Below are 21,355 nucleotides of genomic sequence, written 5' to 3'. Positions count from 1 at the left end.
CACTGGTTGCCATGGTGATTGGCCATTAATACCAACAGACTCCCAACATATCCAAAAGATGCACACAGCGCTGGCTGAGTACATGCATTTGGCTGCCTGTGTGTCTGTGCGTATGTGGGGGAGTTTGGGTATTGTGCTGTATATGTGACACACACTTCAGTAAATGCATGTGTATCATTGAGTGAATCAAAATAGATATGTTTGTGCACAGCATGCAGTATATATATATACTGAAGATATCCTCTTTTGCTCTGACTGTTTACTTGAACACCGAGTGGGGTATTAGGTCCACAGCCAAATTGTGTGAGAAAGCTTATAGTGGCAGATGGCATAGCCAAATGCACCAATTCACCATCTACAATGTGTCAGGGACATGGGAGTTATGTGACATTGATGTAGAAGAAGAAGAAAACCATGCATCCGGAGATTTTTTTCTGTCTCCAAGATATTCCTTCTTCACACACATGAGACATACCTCCACTTAAATAACGATGATAGGTTGAGGAATAACCAATCAGAGCCGTATCTTACTGTATATCAGTATCCCTGCTTATTTGACCAACAACGTCTACTCACAATCACTCAGCTCCTGTATGCAATTGCTATACTCCTATTCCATTTTAAACTAAATCCTGCAACTTTTTACTGTCAATTCACTTCTCTGGTGTTAATTTCAGAAAGTACCCTCCTTAAAGCTTTCTAGCCTTTATTGATGCATGTTTAAGGAAAGCCCATGGGCCTCTAAAGCTCAGTGGTACTGCAGAGGCTGAATAACAACAGGGACAGATACTTAGATATATTTTCCGCTCTCGCTCTTGTTTCCCACCCTTTCTTTTCCTGTGACTGATCTATGCACACTGGAGCAGAATTAAGCGTAGGGCGCAGAGAGTGTGTGACAGTGATTGTGACTGTGTATGTGTGTATGGGGGGTTAGATAGAGTCGGGATGTGCTGTGTGACAAAGGAGAGGGCTCACAGGTACAGGTCTGTTCCACATTTCCTAGATGTTTCTCCAAAATACAAGCTCCTTCTGTTCTCCATAATGTGACTTTTGTGTATGTTTTGTTTACACGTTTGCAAATGGACATGCATGTGTCCGACTTCGTGCTTACGAAAACAACTAATGATTGTACGTGTAAGCGTGCGTTCCAGTGGCACTCGTGTGTGCACAAGCCTGTCAAGTTGGCTGTGCATCCATGGTAGAGTGCTCATGAAGGCTACTTTTGACTTTAATCTCTCGTGAAATCTTCTTCTCTCTCAGGTCACTCTTTGTCTCTTCCTGCTCTTGTTTCTTTTCCTTCAGGTCCCACTGTCACAAAATCGTGGGAACTCCATGACAGTGGCTATACAGAAGTGACACTTCTCAGAAGTAGGCCAAAGTTTTGAAAAATTCACTGAGGGGCTGAGATTATGACATATTTTCTAGCAATTGCATATTTATAATGTTGTGATTTTTTTTATTTTTGAATGCAATTTGAATCAGATTATCAAAAGCTCCCCTGGAGATGATAAATTGGCACTGACTCTTGAGAGTCAGAATGTTACACAATCGTAAATACAAATAAAAATCAATTTGCAAAAAAAACATCAGCATAACATACTGATGGTTTTTGTACCTTATCAATCATCAATAAATTAATATCTGTATGCATGCTTCACCTCAGAAATTTTAGTTGGGCATGTGAGCACCCCCAGACAGTGTTTTTGACACCACATTTTGACGAAAGTGGAACTAAGACGTTCTAAATCCTCTAGATAAGAAAATATATATAAATTATATATTTTGAACAAAATCTCTTAGGTGATATGATACATGTCACACAATGATATGTAGGTCATGGCTTGTACAGTGCACACATGTACAGTGTGTTGTTTGATGATCTTCAATTGTCACAATGACGAAATAGCTATCATGAAAGCTGTTTCATTTGATTGCAGACAGATCTGAAGCCATTGCTACATAACGACTAAAAAGAGAATGAGAAATTCTGTTTTTCTTTGAATCCTGAGACTGAAGAGGCATTTGCTCACTCCCTTTACTTATTTAGCTGTTACTGTATATACCTGCTGTCATCAGTTTCACATCAGTGCCATTCAAGCATGAAGTTAATAGGCAAAATATTTGGTATATGTTGGATTGCATCTTATATCACATGGCAGGTAGAAAGTGTAAGATACCTGGGTTTGTAGGACTGGTAATGGTCGTGTTTGGTGGCTCCCCCAGCACAAGGCGGACTCTCTTGGCATGTGTTTTTCCCTGGTAGTGGGATTGGGCAACAATGGCTGAGGTGAAGAACATGTTACACAAGGTACAGCACTTGTTCCGGTCCACTTCTGTTTCTGCACAGTCCTAAAGGAGAGGTAGATGTGGAGATCATAAAAGAGAGGAGTGGAGATAAATAAATAAAGAGGTGAAAAGACAACATTTAAATTAAAAGATTGAAATGAAAAGACACCATGAGATGGTAAAGGGAAGAACCAGAGGGAGTAAGATAGGGGCGGTGAGAAGTGGGAAAATTTGCACACACCGACAAATGTATGCATGCAATGACATGCACACACAAATGCAAACATGCTTGAACACATGAGTGAGAGCATGCGTGTACACACACAGACACATTAAAAACAGGTGAAAGCCGTTCAAATAATCATCCATCCACTTGGCTGACACTGCGTCTTGAACCCTTTGCTGCAGCTGGTTCATTGTTAATGAGAAGGGAGAGATGCTCACTAGGAGGACAAGAGAACTCAAACAAAAAGACGAGCTGTCTGATTGATACAAGTGCATATTAGAACACAAAAGTGCACACTTTCACAGAGAAGCCCAGAATAATTTCTCTCAAGTTGCTCTATCTGCTCTTTTCCGCACAGTCAAGTATTGAAACATCTAAGAATAATATATGAAATTAGAATAGAAAGCTATGCTATAATTGATGAAGGATATAAAAATATTACCAGCAAATTTTCATATAACGTTGGCATTTAACACGTGCTATGCAGATACTGTTTTAAATTCTGAGGGATTTTTTCATATTGACCGTTCAACCTCAGTTATGATCTTACAGCTCGGATACTTTTTATTTTTGGTAGAGGATGCTTTTATCCTAATTTGACTTAGAAGTGAGGAAACACGCAAGGTTTAGCGTGCCCCTGGAGATCGAGGAAGGAAGTGCACTAAATGTCAGTCAGGGCTTTTCAAGGATTGAGGTGAGGAAGTGTTCTTGGAGCTTCTTAAAGACAGAAAAGGGAGAGGATCCTGCTTGAAGAGAATTTGGTGACTGCTTTCACCATTTAGGAACCACACAATGAGAACTGTCTAATATGAGATTGCCTTGTAGTGACAGCATTGCAAAACAATGTTTATTAGAGGAGCGCAGTGGCCAAGAAGAATTATTGACTTGGATTTGATTCGAGCAGTCAGTTGAGGTCAATGCACTTCAGAGTGACCTGCGCCTTTTCAGGCTGATCTGAAACTAGATGGCCCACTGAATCGTAAACCATAAATTAGTTTTATTATGTGCTTCACCTCCCATCCTCCTCCTCATTATTAGCAATACTAGTGGAAAATCTTGAGTGTATTGAAACAATTCAAGTATTTTTTGGTATGGGGTGGTTTTCTTGTTTTTAGGATTTGGCCGTATCTTTCCGATGGGGATGAATCCATCTGAAAGCAGAAATTAAAAAAGCAGGTGATCTAAAGAAGGTGTCATTACCTTCTCCATGCTAGACAGAATATCACAAGAGTTTGGTCTATAACTATTGTGAAACTCAATGAAATATTACTGTCTTATAAGCAAGAGTATGGGTTCTCAAAAAGTTAACATTTGATCCCTATAATGTGACCACACGCTTCGTGTTGTCATGCACGCAGGCCAATTTATCTTAACACACAAAATGACCATGACCTCCTATTGCAGCTTTCCGTGTTGGTGGCATGAAATGTGTTTCAATTACATGTCAGCACCACAGGCACAATGTCGATAGAAAATCAATCAGGATGTGTTCAGTGCAGGCACACAAGTTTTCTTTTCTTCATGCTAAAATTGTCATTCACTGACAAAAAGCTTTTTCAAAATGAAAATGGCTCAAGGCCCAGTTTAAATGGAAAGAAATTTGGATCAAATTAAAAAAAAAGAAACCATTAATTAAGAAAAAAACAACAAAACAAAAGAACAATAGAGCTTTAGGTTAAGTTATAACAAGCAGCGTTGTGAGCAGGACCTAATCAGAATTTGAACAGATTTGGAAAGGCTTTGTGGTTTCTAGCCATCCTTTCCTCAAGTGAACTTTCTCATGTTTGACTAAAAGTAAACGCTACCTATCACAAGCATTGCTATACAAGGATATCAGTGTCTCTAAAAACAAAAACAAAACAAAGAGCCAAAAAAATGATCACAGATTGACTAATTTTTCACACATTGTTTGTCACCACCACATAACTTTGTTTTAAACTGATATTGTCATATAATTATGTGTCATGTGTGAAATAGCTCCAAATGATAATGTAACAGAACAGTTGGTCTTTTGCATGTTACTGACTCAGAACTGGACAAAGATTCTGGAGTTTATTTTGTCTCTCTTTACTGTTTATTATTTTAGATGACAGCAAGTCTGGTACCATTATTATTAGTATTTAATTTTTTTACTGAAAACACTACTCATATCACCATTTCTCTATTGTCTTTTTTTTTTTGCTTCAGGTCTCAAGTCTAGTTTGAAGAGAAAAAATCTCAGTCACAGCGAGCAATGACAGTAATAGAAAAGTGTCGGCAACACCATATCTCAGTGGATGCTCGTGCATGAATGTGTGTGTCTGTGTGCCTTGTGTCAGCTACGGTTAGCATCACGGATAGTGGATGTGAGCTTTAAGGACACCTTTACCTTCCAGGCTTGGCTTTGTCTTTCAGCTGTTCCATCTTTCCCTTTTTCCCTCTTTCAACACTTCCCTGCTTTTTATTTTTTTTCTAGCTTTATCGTTCCTTCATTCTCAGCCTTTGTCTTTTTTTTTCCTGGCTCTCTGTGCCCCCCCCCCTTCCCCTCCATCACCACCCCACCCCCCATTGGGCACCACTCTCAGTGACTCCTTGTGTTGTAAGATGAAATATTTATCTATATTGGCAGGCCCCTGCAACCCCCTCTTCCTCTCTAGCCTCCCCTCCAGTGCAACCCATGTCTGCCCCTCCTGTGATCCTGTTAAAGGCTCTGAACTGGCCCGCACTTCCAGCAGACACAAACTGCTCCCCTTTCTCTCGCTACAATTTAATTTTATACTTTTCCACGGCCAAAGGATGAGATAATGAAGTGTATGCATATTTATTTCTTTTTCAATATGTCTGTAATCTCTATCTGCCCAGTTCCATATTTATTCATGAATTTATCCTGGGAGCCTCATTGCCCAAGAGAATGAGTCTCCCATCTCTTTTTCTCGCTCCTCTCATCTCTTAGGAAATGTTCTTTTTTTTTCTATTCGGTATCTTATCATTCCACCTATCTTTGCCTTTTGCCCACATTTCCCCTGCTTCTTCATTACCAGCTCTCCTCTAACTGGTCCACCTCCTCTCTAATGTGTACTTACTGCCGCTGCTCTCATCTCCCTCACTAATCATCTTGTTGTTCTTTCGCTACTCTTCACTTTCATCCACTTTGTCTACTTGCTCACTCCCATGGGCTATGCTGTTGCTCGTTCTACCGAGTCTCGTAACCGTATGAGGAAAATCAGGCACAGGGAGTCTGAGGAGAAATGTGAAAGAAATATATACTGTATCTGCAGTGGTCGCACCTGTCAAAACATACTGAAAAGCAAAAAGAGCAGCCGGCAGTGACAGGACTGAAAAGCAAAGACTGATCTACTTGAAAGACGAATGCAATGCAGATCTTGATGCTCAGCCTTCCGCTGGGGATTTTGTGACAGTACTGGGAAAGTTGGAAACAATCTCGAGTCTGTGTGGGTGACTGACACAGCTCATTACAGCTGCAACTCTACTGAACTACTTTCAACAATAAACACCGCACCCGGTTTCCCTTCATCATCTATCTCTGAGGGGAAGTCATCAATGTTTCTGTTTCTTCATTGTACATCTCTAGATTCTTCCCAGCACTCACTTCAATTTCAACCTCACACATCTGCTAAGACTGTTGAGCATGCAACCTAATTGTTTGTATTCTGCTTCTGCAAGCCCCTACTTTATGTATGCAAGTTTATATACTGCCGGACAGCGATATCTGTATCTCTTGGTACTCTGTGTTTGGGTGGCTTCATCCTGCTCATGCTAACAATAGAGTACTAATTAGCCATGTTTATCTTCTTTTGCCTCTGTTGTGCTTTCTCTCTGCTCCCACTTTCTCTTCGCCAAGGCGCCGTGGGAAACATTGCTAAATATACACTAAGCAGTACGGGGAGACCAACATTCTCATTGCCGTTCTAGGAAGCACTGAAAGTGTAAATCCAAAAGAACAATAAGGCAAATATAGCATTAGAGAGGATTACAATGGAAGGACAGAATGCATATATTAGCTCCTGCCCTTTGTGCAGGCGGAAGACTAGCAGGGGAACGCCACGCCGCCCCTTCTTTCATTTACACGCACCTTTGTGACCTATTTTCACTGCATTGAAGATCGCTTTCAACCTGCGTGCAAACACAAAGAGCAACGGAAGGCTCAAAGTATGGCGTTTTACAAACTGCGGTTCAACTTGATGCTTACTTAAAAAGAATAAAATAAAATAAAAAAAATTTACTGGTCCCTTTGGATAGCATCCTGTCAGCCTGTACAGGAACAACAACAAAAAAAAAGACCCAGATCAAGTGAAGGGAAAAGGTGAGTGTACTTCCCCTCGGTGTAAAAGAATTGAAGGGGAAAAGTTTAGCTCAAATTGAACAGTAAAGAATTGTATTGCTTGAAAATATAGCAATTCTTATTGCAAAATAATGAATAGAACATTTCCGTGTGGAAGTTAATGAAGAAAATGCTGGTGCTAATGGTCATAGTGTGTTGCATTGTGGTTTATGAAGTTAGTCTGTGTGAGTCTGTGTGAGTCTGTGTGAGTCTGTGTGCGTGTGTGTCTTTTGTGTCCCATATGAGGTGAAAGCCAGGAGGGGCTGAGTCATGTTTTACTCACTTAGGGAGGCAGATGGAGACGCAGGTGTGTATTATCCCACATTGTGTGGATGTGTGTCAAATCATGTGCTCCTCACATGCAAATTTCATGAGTATGATGCACATGCATTGCCATTTTACATTGTACAGTTTATTTTAAGAAACATGTCTCTTTGGGCAATGAATGGATCTGTAGATCACACCTCCGTTCCTTTCCATTTCAATGTTTAAATTCTGTTATGACATTGGTTAAATTGATGCATTGTCATATAGGAACCATAACATTTTGTAGAGTGGAATTTGCAGATTATAATGATTATTTTAAATATTCTTATTTCTCATGATGCCAACTCAAACAGTGTTAAGAAGATAGCAATATAAGTCATGCATGTGATAATAGACCTGGAAAGGAAATGTGAGAGGTTCACTCTACGAGCCAGAGTTCAGAAAGTCTTGCATTAGGTAAGACATACTGAGTGATGTCTCATCTAGAAAGGAGGCATAAAGAGGATCTTGTCTTTGCTGTGTTCTACTTTGTTTGATGGACTACTTTTTACAAAATACATGTTTCAATTTTTTTATTTTACAAAATTTTGCTACAGGATTTTGTATTGTTTTTCTGAATTTAGTTAGTAGTAGAATCAGTATGTTTTGCTTTGGTCTTTCTGCTTTTATTTTGTTTCTCTGTGATTCTCTTCCCCTCCAATAATATGCTTCACCTGTTTCAAAACCAGTCTCCTCTCCCCCGCCTGTTTCTCCTGTTTCTCCAGCCAGCTGTGCTGCCCCTGCTCACCTGTCTCCTATTTTGTCTAGTTAATTTAGTTTAGTTATAATCTTAGTTCTATCTTCAGCATTAGAATTTCTGATTCTTACTTTTCCTTACTCCAGTCCCCATTTTTAGATATTTTACATCGAGCAATGTTTTTATGACGGGTCTGCTACTTATTCATTTGGTTCCAGTAAAGACAAAACCTCATATCTGTGCTTGTTTTTGGAGCCTTCACTCACCCAATAGGGTCTACTTTTATTGGTTTACATTAACCATTGAGAAGAGGAAGTGGGGTTAATTAACTCCTTTGTGGTTTGTCACAGGAAAAAGGAATCAGAGTTTCCCCAACTTACCCGACCAATGACATTGAGTCAACTCCTACAGGGGTCTGGAGAGATTCATCTACTTCTTCAGTAAGAGGTGGGAGGTAAGCAGATTTGTTTGAGTCATTTTGGGAAGGACTTGGGTTAGACTAGAAATGAGCAGGTATTTCACGAAATATACTGGGTAGTTTCTGTCCACAGGAGTATCTCCTCAAACCTTTTCTAGAACCAGAGCTATCCTTTACTTCAATGCTTTTCATGAATGTCACACCAGAAAGAGATACTGGTTCATGTTGCAAATCTGGTTGTCTTTTTGTGTTAATACAATAGAGAATATCTTTCATTTAGTGTGACAACACTACTTATTCAAAACCCCAAGCTGCTTTGGAGAGGAATTAAACTCCATTTGATAGGGAGCCCCAACATTTTCTTGACATACAAGTGCTGTAAAAATCCATGACAATATATCAACACATCCGGGCCACTATTATGGACTGAACTGAACAAATAAATTTAGAGACACACTGTTTCAAGCAGGTAGGCAAATTCTCATTGTAAAGGTATACCCATGACAAAGAGGGAAGTACTTTACCTGAATATACCAATAAACTACTTCCTCACTAATGAAGAAATATAAACAAGTTATGTTGCCAGATCATTGATTGAACTGGAGTCTCAGAGTTGGCAGAACGTTGCAGAAAAAGTAGGCTAACTATTTTCCCACTGGTATTTTTCAAAAATGTTTCCAGTCACCACCAGCATTTTGAAGAAACAGATTTTTCAACTCAACAAGATATTTAGAAGATCGGTACACATGAGATTTATCGAAATAAGTACGAAAGCTTGCCCCAAAAGCACTTTCCAGCACCATTATTTAACTGTATCTTGACAATTAAGCAGATTATCAGCTGTGTGTTTTTCTTATTGCCGTGATAAACTGTGCATTAACATGTTCAGATTGATCAGTGTAACACTGTGGCCAAATTTCTGTAGCCTGACTGAAATAGCAATCTGTACTGGCTGTCTACAGCTACTTAAAATGTGGATGAAGGACATGAACTTAGTCTGACATTAGGTTTTGTTTTTCTTATTATCCAAAATACTGCCCCTGACACTACAAACTGTGAGAAACAGTGGTTTATAGGGGAAACCCAAAAATCAAGCAAAAAAAAAAAAAAAAAAAAAAAAAGGGACTAATACAGCTGGCATCAATGGTTTGGAAGGAACATATAGATATATCATTGCTGCATATTTAAGATGTAGGTAGATTATATTTCAATCACATCTATGTACTCCATTGTATAAGTCTATTGTTGTGAATCTCGTTTATGACATGAATATCTGTATTGGAAAGTGTGTTTTGTACCTTACCACTTGCAATGACAATTACTTCTCAGATATGAAACCATTATCCAAGGACATTATTCGTATGTATTTTGTTAGAATTGGGGAAACGTATATGTATTTTTTCACCTACCAAGGGTGTCCATACAAGACTTTTGTGTTGGTGAGCCATACACAATGACTTATTTTTGAATCAATGGATTTCGCAGGTTTGGAAAAGTGCTGCGCCTCTTCCATTTCATTTCATTTCATTTCAGCTGGAATCTTTTGTGCATCACTTTTTTTTTTCTTCAAAGTGTACTGTACATATTCTGTTTATCTCAGCATGTGGGACCAGATAATTAGGGCACACAATGATTTATAATAAATTCTTTTCATTAAAAACATCCGTTATATTCACATTACTTCCATTTCTTTTACTTGTTTTATCGGCACACTCCATACTTTCCCTATTTCTGTGTTGTACAGAAAATACCCAAAGACAGACACCATGGCCCACATTCATTACACAAACATCAGTGATGCATTCCCAAACCCAGACATGGCCTGCAGAGCTAGCTGGCACTATCAGCTTCCACTGAACACAAGCAGGGACACACGACTATGCCAACCTCTCTATTGGAAGATTTTTTTTGCACAAAATAAACACAAATACATGAGGCATGTCAAACACATTCCTGTGAGTGCTTCGCAGCTGTAGCCAAACCAGGCAATAAAAAGGTATTTTGGGTAATGACAGTCCTATTGACATGCCAACTTGGGCAAAAGACATACACACACACACAACACAGAGTAAAAGCATACTGGGTTGTCTGGTCTCAGTCTCTTGGAGGGAGGTCCTCCATCTTCAGGGTGTAGCATATAAAAGAGACGGACCTTATTGGCATGTTTCTTACTCTAGGAGAGACACAAAGAGAGCAAGGGTTCACATGTTAATTGCATTTTCTCATAGCAGGTAAAATGAGTAGAAAACAAAAGCCAGGGACTATTCTCCTTCTTGGCAACTTCCTCAGAATGTTTATGTCCATGTTGGTTCATGATGCAAGCATTAAATTCAACAGCTCTGTGACTCCGCTGCTGTCAGGTTGGGATGTTGGGAGAATCTGCACAAAGCCTGTATTTAATAGTGATCAAGTGTATGAGGGAATTCTTAATAAATCTCATTATACATATTCCAATCAGACAGCTATAAATTGCAGATATCTGTGGAATGCAAACCTATGAAGTTTGGTGTCAAGGTTGAGCTTTCATCATTTTATGGAGATGATCTGGAGAGCAGAGATGAGCATGAGAAAGTTTGCAAGAATTTATATGAAAAAGCAAATTATGAAAGGCCATATGTAGCGGCAGTTATAGGTGGAGATAAGGGATTCTAAATAAGCCCAGAGCAATAGGGTGAGACTTTATAATGAGGTGAAGAGGGAAACTGAAATGAAAGTAATTTTTAGAATAGGCATAACATATGTGCAAAAACTCTTGATCAAATGATCTAACATTATTGTGCTTTTGATTTTGTTCTTTTCCTGGGAATGTTTCGCCTCTTGTATGAAATCAATTGCCGCACCTTGTATTTTATTTTCATCTGTGAAGATGTTTAACACTAAAGCGTATCCTTAAGAAATATCATTATCTAAAATAACATAGACTTGTCCTGGAAGCTGATAACACTTAAATGCAGATCAATGAAAATAACTTGGCAAAGGGGCAGAGAAAGGTAGCTTTTGGCTCCGTCTGAGGAAGAGGGTCAGGTGCTGGGGAAAGAACAGCTAACCCCAACAACAGCCGCAGGGGGTAACACCAATCAGCAGCAGCCCCGCCACCAGGAGATGTTCCAGGCATAAAGGGGCAAAACGTTGATGAATGGTGGATCTGGCTGATGATCCTGCAGTGGTGTCACTGTGGCTGACCCGTGGGCTGGACTGGAGGAGGTGCGACAGTCAGAAATGCCCAGCAGGGACTTCCATCTACCTATATGTTTGCCAAAATCACTTGGCAGACTCCAGACTGCAGATTTTTACACATGGACATGTTCAAAAAGCCATTTCTGTCCAATATACAATGTCATTTTTTGGCATGGCTTGACCTTTCCTTCTATGTTACTTAATATCTATTCTCTTAAAGTCCATCGCTGGTGTACATTTCCAGTGTTGCAAGTGTTGACACCGTAACACATATTTCTTTTTACATCTGTTGTCAAATGAATATTATAGTAAGAGTGTGGATGACATTCAATTGGGAGGAGTTATACTCAATGTATAATGGCTACAGTGAGGTCTGGATGTCTCTTAAAAGTATTCAGCTGTTTAAATCCTATGATTTTTGGAATTAGGTTGTGCCAACAAAAACGTACTAAATATATATCATGACAGGGCAGCACAAAAAGATATGGTCCTGGAGACTCTGACATGCCACTGTTCTTGCTGCTCCAGTGCTTAGATTGGATCCTCTGCCCCAGGGACTATTAAGACCCCTCCTCACCACCTCTCATACTTCGTTACTTGTCAGACTACTTTAATGCATTTTGTCAGAGGTTGTGTGAGTGTGTGCATGTGCACATGTGTCTGAGTGTACGCTTGTGCTTATATAGTAGGTGTATTTGTGGTCATGTAGTTGATGGCTCTGGGATACTGACTAAAAGTGAAACCTAGTGTCACCATGGTTACCCTGCACTGACCCTGGGTGTTCACCCAACATTAATGGAATATACTTGTCCGTCTTGGTTTTTTTTTTTTTTGCTTTCTTTTATTTGCATCAAAACAAGCTGGAGAAGATGGGATGGAGGAGAACACGAAAAAAAGAGATGTCCGCCACAGTGTCCTTGAATGCCAGATTTCTGTCTTTTGCTGTCTCATGCCAACATTTGACAGAACATTTGGCCTTTTGAGTCATATTGCGTGAGCACAGAATCATTACTGCTTGGCCCAACTTGATGGCAGATAACTCGTTGGAAGTGAGTAATAGCTTGATCCACAGGAACACAGGAGCTCACGACAAAAACAGCAGCAGCAGCGCAGACATGAGTATCAGAGCCATATGTCTTATTACGTTTACAGGCATCTGTGTTAGTGTGGTCTTTCAATTAATAAAATTTAGATACATTTTTAAGAAAACACTGATTAAAATTTTAGACGTTCACAAAAAGTTTTTTTTTCTTTTACACAAAATAAAGAAGATAATTTGATTCTCCCTCCAATTGATATTGGAGTTGTGAGTGAAATCATAAATACTGTTTGATTCGGAGTCTTGAAATTATCTTGTGGCACAGACATTTTAAAATTTAGAGGTCAAGGTTCATAGGTCAATACTGCAACCATTCAACATCTCAAAAAGGCCTGGGGAGAATTTCTGGCATTAAGATCAGCTGAACTCAGAGATGAAATAACCAATCTCAAGGTCAGGGTCAATGGTGGACTAGGTCTTTGTTTATTATTACCACCTCTAAGGAGGTAGCTATGCATCCAGGATGCGGGTCTAAGATTAATTTACTTTTGGAGATGGAAGTATACCCTACTGAATCAAACAGTGTGTTTTGTAGCGTGCCTCAGTGTATTATATGGTACCATATGTTTAATAGTGCATTGCTCTGTACCTAATATGCATTCTATCACCCTGTACTCATTTCCACTCTATATTTCTTAACCTAGCAAATTTAATCACATCAAATGACATTTTGCTGCATGAAAATGTTAGCCAAGAAATAAATGAAATGAAATTTGTTATAGGATAATTGGTCAAACTATGACACTCATAAGGTCAAATATCTGTTTCAGTATGACATTGTAGTACTATTCAGTAAAATCCTCCCTATTTCATTATCTAATATAATTTAGAAATGGTACATGTAACCCTTTTCATTGCAACCTCTCAAACACTTCAGAAAATATATTAAAGAGTCTTCTTTTTGCTGTTTTACCCAGCAACGCATGTGCTCTGTACTTCCATCTTCCACCTCTGTGCCACCACTTTCATTAAGTATACTTTAAAAAAAATGTGAAATTATAGCCTTTTCTCTTGGATCTCCTGGGGTTCTCACCAAGCCGCAAGTAAAGAGACAGTAATTTGGTTTGTTATTATGGCTGATTTTAGTTGTGGAAATGTGGTTAGTACACATGTAAGTACACATATGCATTGTCTTTGCCCTTGCTTAACTCTCTAGATAACAGCCTTGCCCCGATTAGCTTGGTAGTTAATCCCCATTATGTCTTGTAATCAAGAATGACCCTCATGTCATTTGTGTTTTCGTATGTTAGTGTGCGCCGTGTGTGTTTCCACGCAAATACACACACACACACGCACACACAAATATATATATATATAATTGTTAAATAATACACAGGACTGATTATTTAATGGCTATTCATTACATTACTCTCTGGTCTGCTGAGAGGTAGAATACATTAAAACAAATTGCATGTGTGTCAGTGTGTGTGTGGCTCACTAGAATTACCATGCTGCATTAAGTCTATGTATAATGGATGAGCACTTTTTGTTGGTACAAATAAGCCTGATGTGTATAGTGCAGGAATCTGCCTGTCAAAGCCATTATCGTAGCAACAAATTTTGTGTGTACTACTCCACTGTTTGTTTGTATGCTCAGCTTGTGTATCTTCAGTCCTGCCAAAAAGAGGAAGCAAAGAAAAGAATCTCCAAACTAAGAGGAAACTGACTCACCTCATAGTGTGCGGTACGCTGGGACTCAGAGATGAGCTGGGCATTGCAGATGTTACAATAGCTCTCTGTGAACAAGCCTCCATCCACGATGCCCGCAGACTTCATCTTCATCTGAGACTACACCAGTGTGCGCATGCACACCCACAAACACACAAACACAAACAAACAAATCACCAAATATGAACGTGATTCAATTTTGGTTGAATAACATGTCAATGAAGCGTCACGTGTGTAAACAGTCCATGAGCAGCCATCTCTTATGTATTAAGGATTATTTTTTTTATCAGAATCACTGATCTATCATGAGAGTTCAGGCCAAAATATGTCGATCCTCTGTCAGAACATCCTTCATGGAGGATTTTGGCTCAACTATTTGAAACAATTGCCTAAGGCTCAGGCTTGAGTTTGTGATTTATTTTCCATACTGAAACTATTTGGTACTTTTCAATAGCGTTCTATAGCATGAGTATTTACGATGTTAAAACTTGATGGCAAATTAAGATGAAATCTATTGACAAATTATACCCTCAACAGTGTAGACCAAGCAGCCATGACTTTTGTCAACTTTGATCTGTCATTTTAAATTTGAACCTTCAATTTTGCATGAGAACAAAATAGCTTCCTGAGTCATATCGGTCTAAGCTTCCACCTAAATTCCCCGAGGTATGAAAATATTAATAGTGTGGAGTTAATAGAACATCCAAGAGGAATCTCATTGGGGATGGCAGTTTCTGAAGTACAGTACACTGGTTAAAGGTCAAGAGCAGGAATTCCAGATGAGAAAAGCTGTCTTAATACCTTGTTGGTGTTGGGATAGCCCAACCAGTAAAACAGTAGCGACCTGAGCATCCCACTGAGAGTAGCAGCTGAGGATTCTTAACAACCTGGCAGTAGTGTTTTCTTTTTTCTTTCATACATCATACTATAACAGAAAATGGTTTAATGGTGTGCTCTGGGGTTCTGTGTTCAATTTCCTATTCTCTTCATTATGTGAGTCCTATAAGCAGTGCTCTGACAGGGTTAGGTTGAGTAACGGGCCTTTAGGGAATGGTTCAGGAACAGCAACCATTACACAGGATGAGATCTTTGCCCATGTGAAGATATAGGACAGTGTTTGCAGGGGCAAAATGTTTCATGGCCTAAGATACACAGATCATGTTAAGGTCAGCGCAAGTAACCAAAGGATTAATACCTTTATACCACTGTGGCAGGACCAGAAATTAGTGTCAGTGATTTGATTAGCTGAGAAAAATTACAGGAAAGTAGTGTATAATTAACCTCCAACCAATGTCTTATTTGACCCATGCACACACTGACACACCATAATAGATTAGTAATTACCCAGGTTTGGTTTGAGTGGCTGATTAGCTAACATCGCCAACTAACAATTAACATGTTTTACAGACACGTCTTTTATGATATTTCAGACCTTGCAAGATGCCCTGCCGATGTTTAAAATGTTGCCACATTGGATTAAGATCAAATGAAAGCATTTTCACATCCTTTGAAATAACATTTTTTAGGTGATGATGATGAAACCTGTTCTGTTTAAAGATGTGGTTGCAAGATTACTTCACTGCATTTTGCAAAGTTAAACACTGAGCTCTTCATGCAAAGTATGCAAGAAAGGGGAAAAAAGTCCATATTCTATTATAATCTGCCAGCTAATTAAAAGTGAGTGTGACCGTGGAAATATTTTTATCTTCCTAATATCTCGATTGCCTCTGATTATTACATGCAAGATGGGAGGTGTAGACTAATTAATAGAGGCAATCTGCTGGTGACAGTAATAAAATGGCAGGCGTAACAAAACAGAAAGATGGGAAGACAGATAGTGGGATTTATAAAAAAAAAGGGGGGGTAAGGGGGAAAAGGGATGGGCAGAGAGACATTTATAATTTGTGTTTAAATTGTTATGTAAATGTAAAACAGACCCCCATCATATTATCAAGCTACTGTGTCATGTTTTAACATTCCATAATTAATTATTTTGCAATTTCCTAAAATAAAAATTGGCATCTCAATACTGAGTGCTAGCAGACAGCTCAACAGATAATCAAAAATATAAAAGTTTAACATGCTTGAGTTTCCATGTAATTTACATCTAATTTGTATCTAATTAATAGAAGCACAGAATAATGATATGCAGTGAAACCAAAATATTTTACCAAATTAAGAAAACTTTTTCTGTTACTCCTCAACTGGCATTTATGTAATCTTTTTATTTGCATTGTGCTCAAAGTCAAATGGCTGAGAAAAGTTTAATTAAATCATGTCTAATTTAATTAGAATTGTTGTAACTGTGACAAAAAGCACATTAGCTAATTTAAACTTGCTATACAGTTGTGGTGTATGTAAATCAATAGATATGGAAAAGTAATTCCATATCCTGCAAGACAGGACAAGAAATATCACATTTTAACCACGAGGAGATGAACATTACAATCCTATAACATTGCAGCGTTAAAAAAAACAACTGGAGTCATTTAAGACACTGGACTGAAAAAACAACAACTATTTTTGGCAAGAGTATTGAAGCCAAAGGCATCAAAAGATTGTCTTTTAAGACCATATCCACTTTTTAACAGTCATGTGAACTCTGCTCCCCTCCCCCCATTGCAGCCAGTGGCTTACAAGTCATTAAACTTCTGGCACTGAATGGGAGGTACGCTTAATACTTTTGAAATGCTGTATCTAGTTATTAAACAGTAATTGGTTTCTGATATTACTTTGCAATGTGATAGCTATGGTCTAAAGGCAAACTTTAGGAGTCAGTATTCCAATTATTTTTATCTTTTATTTCTGTAAAAAAAGTATACTTAGACATAACAGTGATATCAACAATACATATGTATTGTATATATAAAATATGTGATGAGGTGAAGGTGTAATTTTACAATAATTTCAACAATTTATCTTTAATCATATTAAGTTAGAAAGTGTATCATACTTTGATATCTCTATATGTATGTATAAATACATCTTTTAAAATTAGGATTTAGCTTTATAATGCAACATTTAACTTATTTTAAGACCTTCTTGGTAAACCTGGTTGTTAGAAATAACCAAAACTTAACCAAAGTTAAACGAACAATAATAATTGTGAAAATGCCAGAATTTTTTATGTCGGTCTCTCTTCAGAAGCATACGTACATGCAAGTCAAGCAGTGATGCAATATCGAGCTGAAGAGAATCAAAGCGGGAGTAGTGACTGTGCAAGCAGTGAGGAGTCTGCCGGAGCAGCATAAGTAAAAACCCCTGCTGTGATTGTGTTCAATTTGATACACAACATACATATTTCTGTAAAACCTAGCTGACAATTTGGGTTATGGGATACAGCAAAGAGAGCAGAAAAAGTCAGCAACATCACTTTTGCTGTGTAATTAAGTATTTAGGGTGCTGGCAACCTTTGTCAGTATGCAAGAAATTATTTTCTGTAAACAAAATTCTATAATCAATGGAAATGCGGTAAAAAAGTGTAAACTGGTGCCACGAACCATATGAAACCAGAGTATGAATGATTGAGATAGCAGGTGTGGGCTGCAGCTGCTTTTCTACCCCCTGCTCTGTCCCGTCAACACTCCCTCATGTGAAATTAAGTCCTGCTTTGAAATTATCTGTTTAGACCACGACATACTAACATAAGCCTGTGAGCCGTGACCTCCCTGATGAGTCCCTTGAGGGACTATCATGAGAGAAATAATTGGCGGACTACAAATATGGAGCCACACGTATTTGAAACTAAATGATCTTTGGCATTTCTTTTTTCTGTGCCACTTTCAGTCATGTGATTATTCTGAACATTTGTCACCCCCGCTTATTGCAATTAGAATATCCCTCCCTGTTTTACGATGGGAATAAAAGGCACTGAGGGAATAAAATCTTCAAAGGAGTCAGAATCGTAGGCCACACTCATTCTATTTTCACCTCAGGAGCTCCTTTTATACTACTTCAGCTGAACGCAGCAAACCACATATATATAATAACTTCAATCTAGCAAAGGAGCAAACACAAGTGCAAGCAGTTGTACTAAAACCTTAAAAGCTGACAAAATCAAAATGAAGTCACCCTTGATCAGCGATTTGAAAGCTCTTATTAACACTTGAGTATTCATTTCAATGTCCAAAAGAGTAGAATGACCTCTATTGATTGATTAATATAGAAAACATTGATTGAATGCCATAACTTGCAATGGCTTGAACATAAAAAGATTCATCCATTCAGGGTGAAAAAAGACTCCCAGGCAATATAGATAACCGTTCAAAAATTATCAATGCAAGAGTTTCCTTGGTGGGTTCAGCAGAAGAAATTGTCCAACAAACTGAATCAAATTCTTAAATTTGTGACCATTTTTTCATCTCTTTGTTTCAATCAGTTCAAGACATTTATTAAGTAATAATAATCAACAGTTGTAATGAAGTAGTGATAATGATGATAATAATGAATTATCTTGAACATGCTATGTGAAAGCCAACATTTTTACAGGCATTCAAGCATTTAATGAAAATAACTGTCCTTTCAACTCTTACAAAAAGCAATAGCCAATCAGCCTCAGAAAAAAAGCACTCTTCTTGAAGTAACTTGTTCAACAATTTGAATCTGAGTGAGATTTCATGATATCTTCCGTTCTTTTCTGGTTGTTGACCTCCAGATCCTGTCTTACTCTGTCGGTGCTTGTGATAACTTATGAATGAAAAACATGATTACATGCAATGGACAATGGAGGCTCCTCCAATACCAGTCCCACATCTTACACCCGGCCTTCAAGTGGCTCCCCACAGATTGCAGATCCCGCTGCCCCGCCTTCAAACCCAGAGGGGAAATGCAACCTTTGTCCCGAGAGGCATCCAACTCCTCAAATCTCAGCAACCCTGCAAACCTCTCTATGCCTTACCATCCCCTCCCCCCACCAAGTGTAATGCCTCTCATGATATATTTATTATATAAATTCAGAGCAAGCTTACTTATAATTTGCACAAGTCTGTATGGTAATTTATTTGTAAATAAATATTATATTATATTATATTTGTATTTATATATTTTAATTTATTATTTTATTTTACTTTTTTTTTTTTTTCTTCTTTGAAGTTCACAATTTGATGCGGCTGCCCCATGTGCCCCCAAATTGCCCCTCGGGGACACATAAAGTTCTTTCTGATTCTGATTCTGATTTTGATGGACATTTCGCCATTGTCTTTTCCTGTCTAGCTTTTAAACTCTTTTCCAACTGCTATCTTACAACAATGGAAAAATGGCTGCAAGGTCAGCAATTATTAGAGAGATAGCATACGCTATCTGGTCTTATTAAATTATCTACTTTTCAGACCGATGGACAGATAAGCTGTAATTGTAATGCAGGCTGTAAGAGAAACATTCTCTCCTGTGAGGCATATTTTTTCATATTATTCATGACATTTGAGATATTTTTTTGTACAATGAGTTCATCATTCCTCCCTCTACTTCATGTAACTCATGTCAAAACCTTTGGCAGTCACTGACAAGACATAGAAGTACTGAACTACTGACTCCTCATATGCTCAAGCTATTCTTAAGAGTACTTGTGGATGTGGTCCTGAAAAACTCTGCCTTCTGAAAGTGACAGGTGTAAAGTATAGGTTTTGTGCAGAAAAAGTCTGTTTGACATCCTTGATTATGTTTTCAAGGTTAAGCACATTTTTTGAAATATACATGAAATATTAAGCTGTGTTTCTGCATTTTAATAGCAACGACTGGTGGTGTCAATCTTTCAGTTCTGGATCAAATTACACTGTGAGACACATGTGGAACTTTTAATACTACCAGAGTGGTTTTGGAAATTTTGCCTGGCGATTGTAAGTTCCTCAACTGGTCATATGTTCGGAAATCTTTACTATTCTTAATAGAGTACATTAATATTTACAAAGAAAAACAAAACTAGTTGCACCCAATCACTTCAAGTTTTTTTACATAGGATATTGCACTCATAATACACCTTGATGGGGATCAACTTTACAAAGAACAGTGATTTCAGGGAATAACTATTAGGGTTGCGACTGGCTCTAAAAGGTCACAAGGAAGATCATTTGGCCTTTTTTGGAGGTACATGGGGGTTAACAGGGTATCACCGCCTCTAGTGCTCTGTCAAGGCTGAGCTGCTTGTACAGCAGACCAAATGATCTATTATTCATCTCTGTTCAACTCCTTTAGCATTTTAACTGCTGAGATTTTTTAAGATCATTTTTTTCCACGAGAGCAAAATGTCCCTATCTGGCCCATTAGTTGTTAATGGTATTAATAGCAGATCTACCACTTTAGGGCCACAATATGGATTCATAAGAGTGTGAATGATGACTATTACCCCTGGAAATGTGAGGTTATCCCAGTTTAACTGAGCATATCTCCCTCTCACTGTGTGGTTAGAAATGGCTGTGTGTATTCGGTAACAGACTCTTGGACTTTTAGTTAATGGGGGGAGACAAAAGGCAGCCTGAAATTTGAATGGCTGCTGTTATGTTACTATAACATATGGGTTACGATATAGCAATTACGATGGCAATTAAACTGTTGGGGTCTATATGTTCCATGAACAACTAATTTTACTGTTTATACTGCAGAACACTTTTGCCAGTTGTTTTTCCACTTTCAAAAAGTTGCACTGTCACAGTCACAACACAGAGTGCAGTTATAGTTATAGTTATAGTTATAGTTAAAAAATCAACACTCCAGGCATTTAGACATTTTCCTTCACTTTCAGTCTGTATCTCTGCCTTTTGCAATATTAGTATAACAAAAAGGAAACCGTGTATATTGGCATTTTTAAGAAGGATACAATGAGAACTGATCTTTTCTTAAATGTAGTTTATCTGAGGGGATAAAGGAACTTCCTTAGGGTCCAGTTCACCTTATCATACTCTGTTCCTTAAATTAAAACGGGGGGGGGGGCAAAAACAAACAAACCTGCCAAAATAAACATAAATAAACATGTATAAATGAAATAAATTAACAATAACCTAATTTTAAAATCAGTCATTTCATTCCAGAAGAACAGTCAAATAGACTAAGCAATGACTTGTAATGACTCCTCTTTTTCTCTTTGTCTCCATTTTCGATTCGATGTGGCTGAAACACTGTGGTTGAAACAGCGGTTCAAACTAATTAAGAGTTGTGTCAGGTGA

At 38.2% G+C, this 21,355-nt stretch overlaps 1 protein-coding gene across 2 annotated transcripts in view; it reads right to left on the bottom strand.

The window, feature by feature from the left end:
• Positions 1-21,355, bottom strand: part of LOC147236511 (zinc finger matrin-type protein 4) — a 53,580-nt gene that overhangs the window by 20,984 nt on the left and 11,241 nt on the right. The window contains exons 2-4 of one of the 2 annotated variants that reach the window (XM_086169934.1): positions 14,202-14,318; positions 10,335-10,427; positions 2,178-2,349 (exon numbers count right to left, since the gene is read on the bottom strand). In XM_086169934.1, coding sequence (XP_086026060.1) covers positions 2,178-2,349; positions 10,335-10,427; positions 14,202-14,312 — 376 coding nt within the window. In that variant the 5' untranslated portion in view covers positions 14,313-14,318. The remainder of the gene's footprint in view (positions 1-2,177; positions 2,350-10,334; positions 10,428-14,201; positions 14,319-21,355) is intronic. The other variant, XM_086169944.1, reaches the window with a different exon arrangement.

Source organism: Fistularia commersonii, chromosome 2, assembly GCF_037954325.1.
Source record: "Fistularia commersonii isolate RoL2024-O1a breed Wild chromosome 2, RoL_Fcom_v1.0, whole genome shotgun sequence".
NCBI lineage: Eukaryota > Metazoa > Chordata > Actinopteri > Syngnathiformes > Fistulariidae > Fistularia > Fistularia commersonii.
This window is presented reverse-complemented; position numbering and strand designations above follow the sequence as displayed.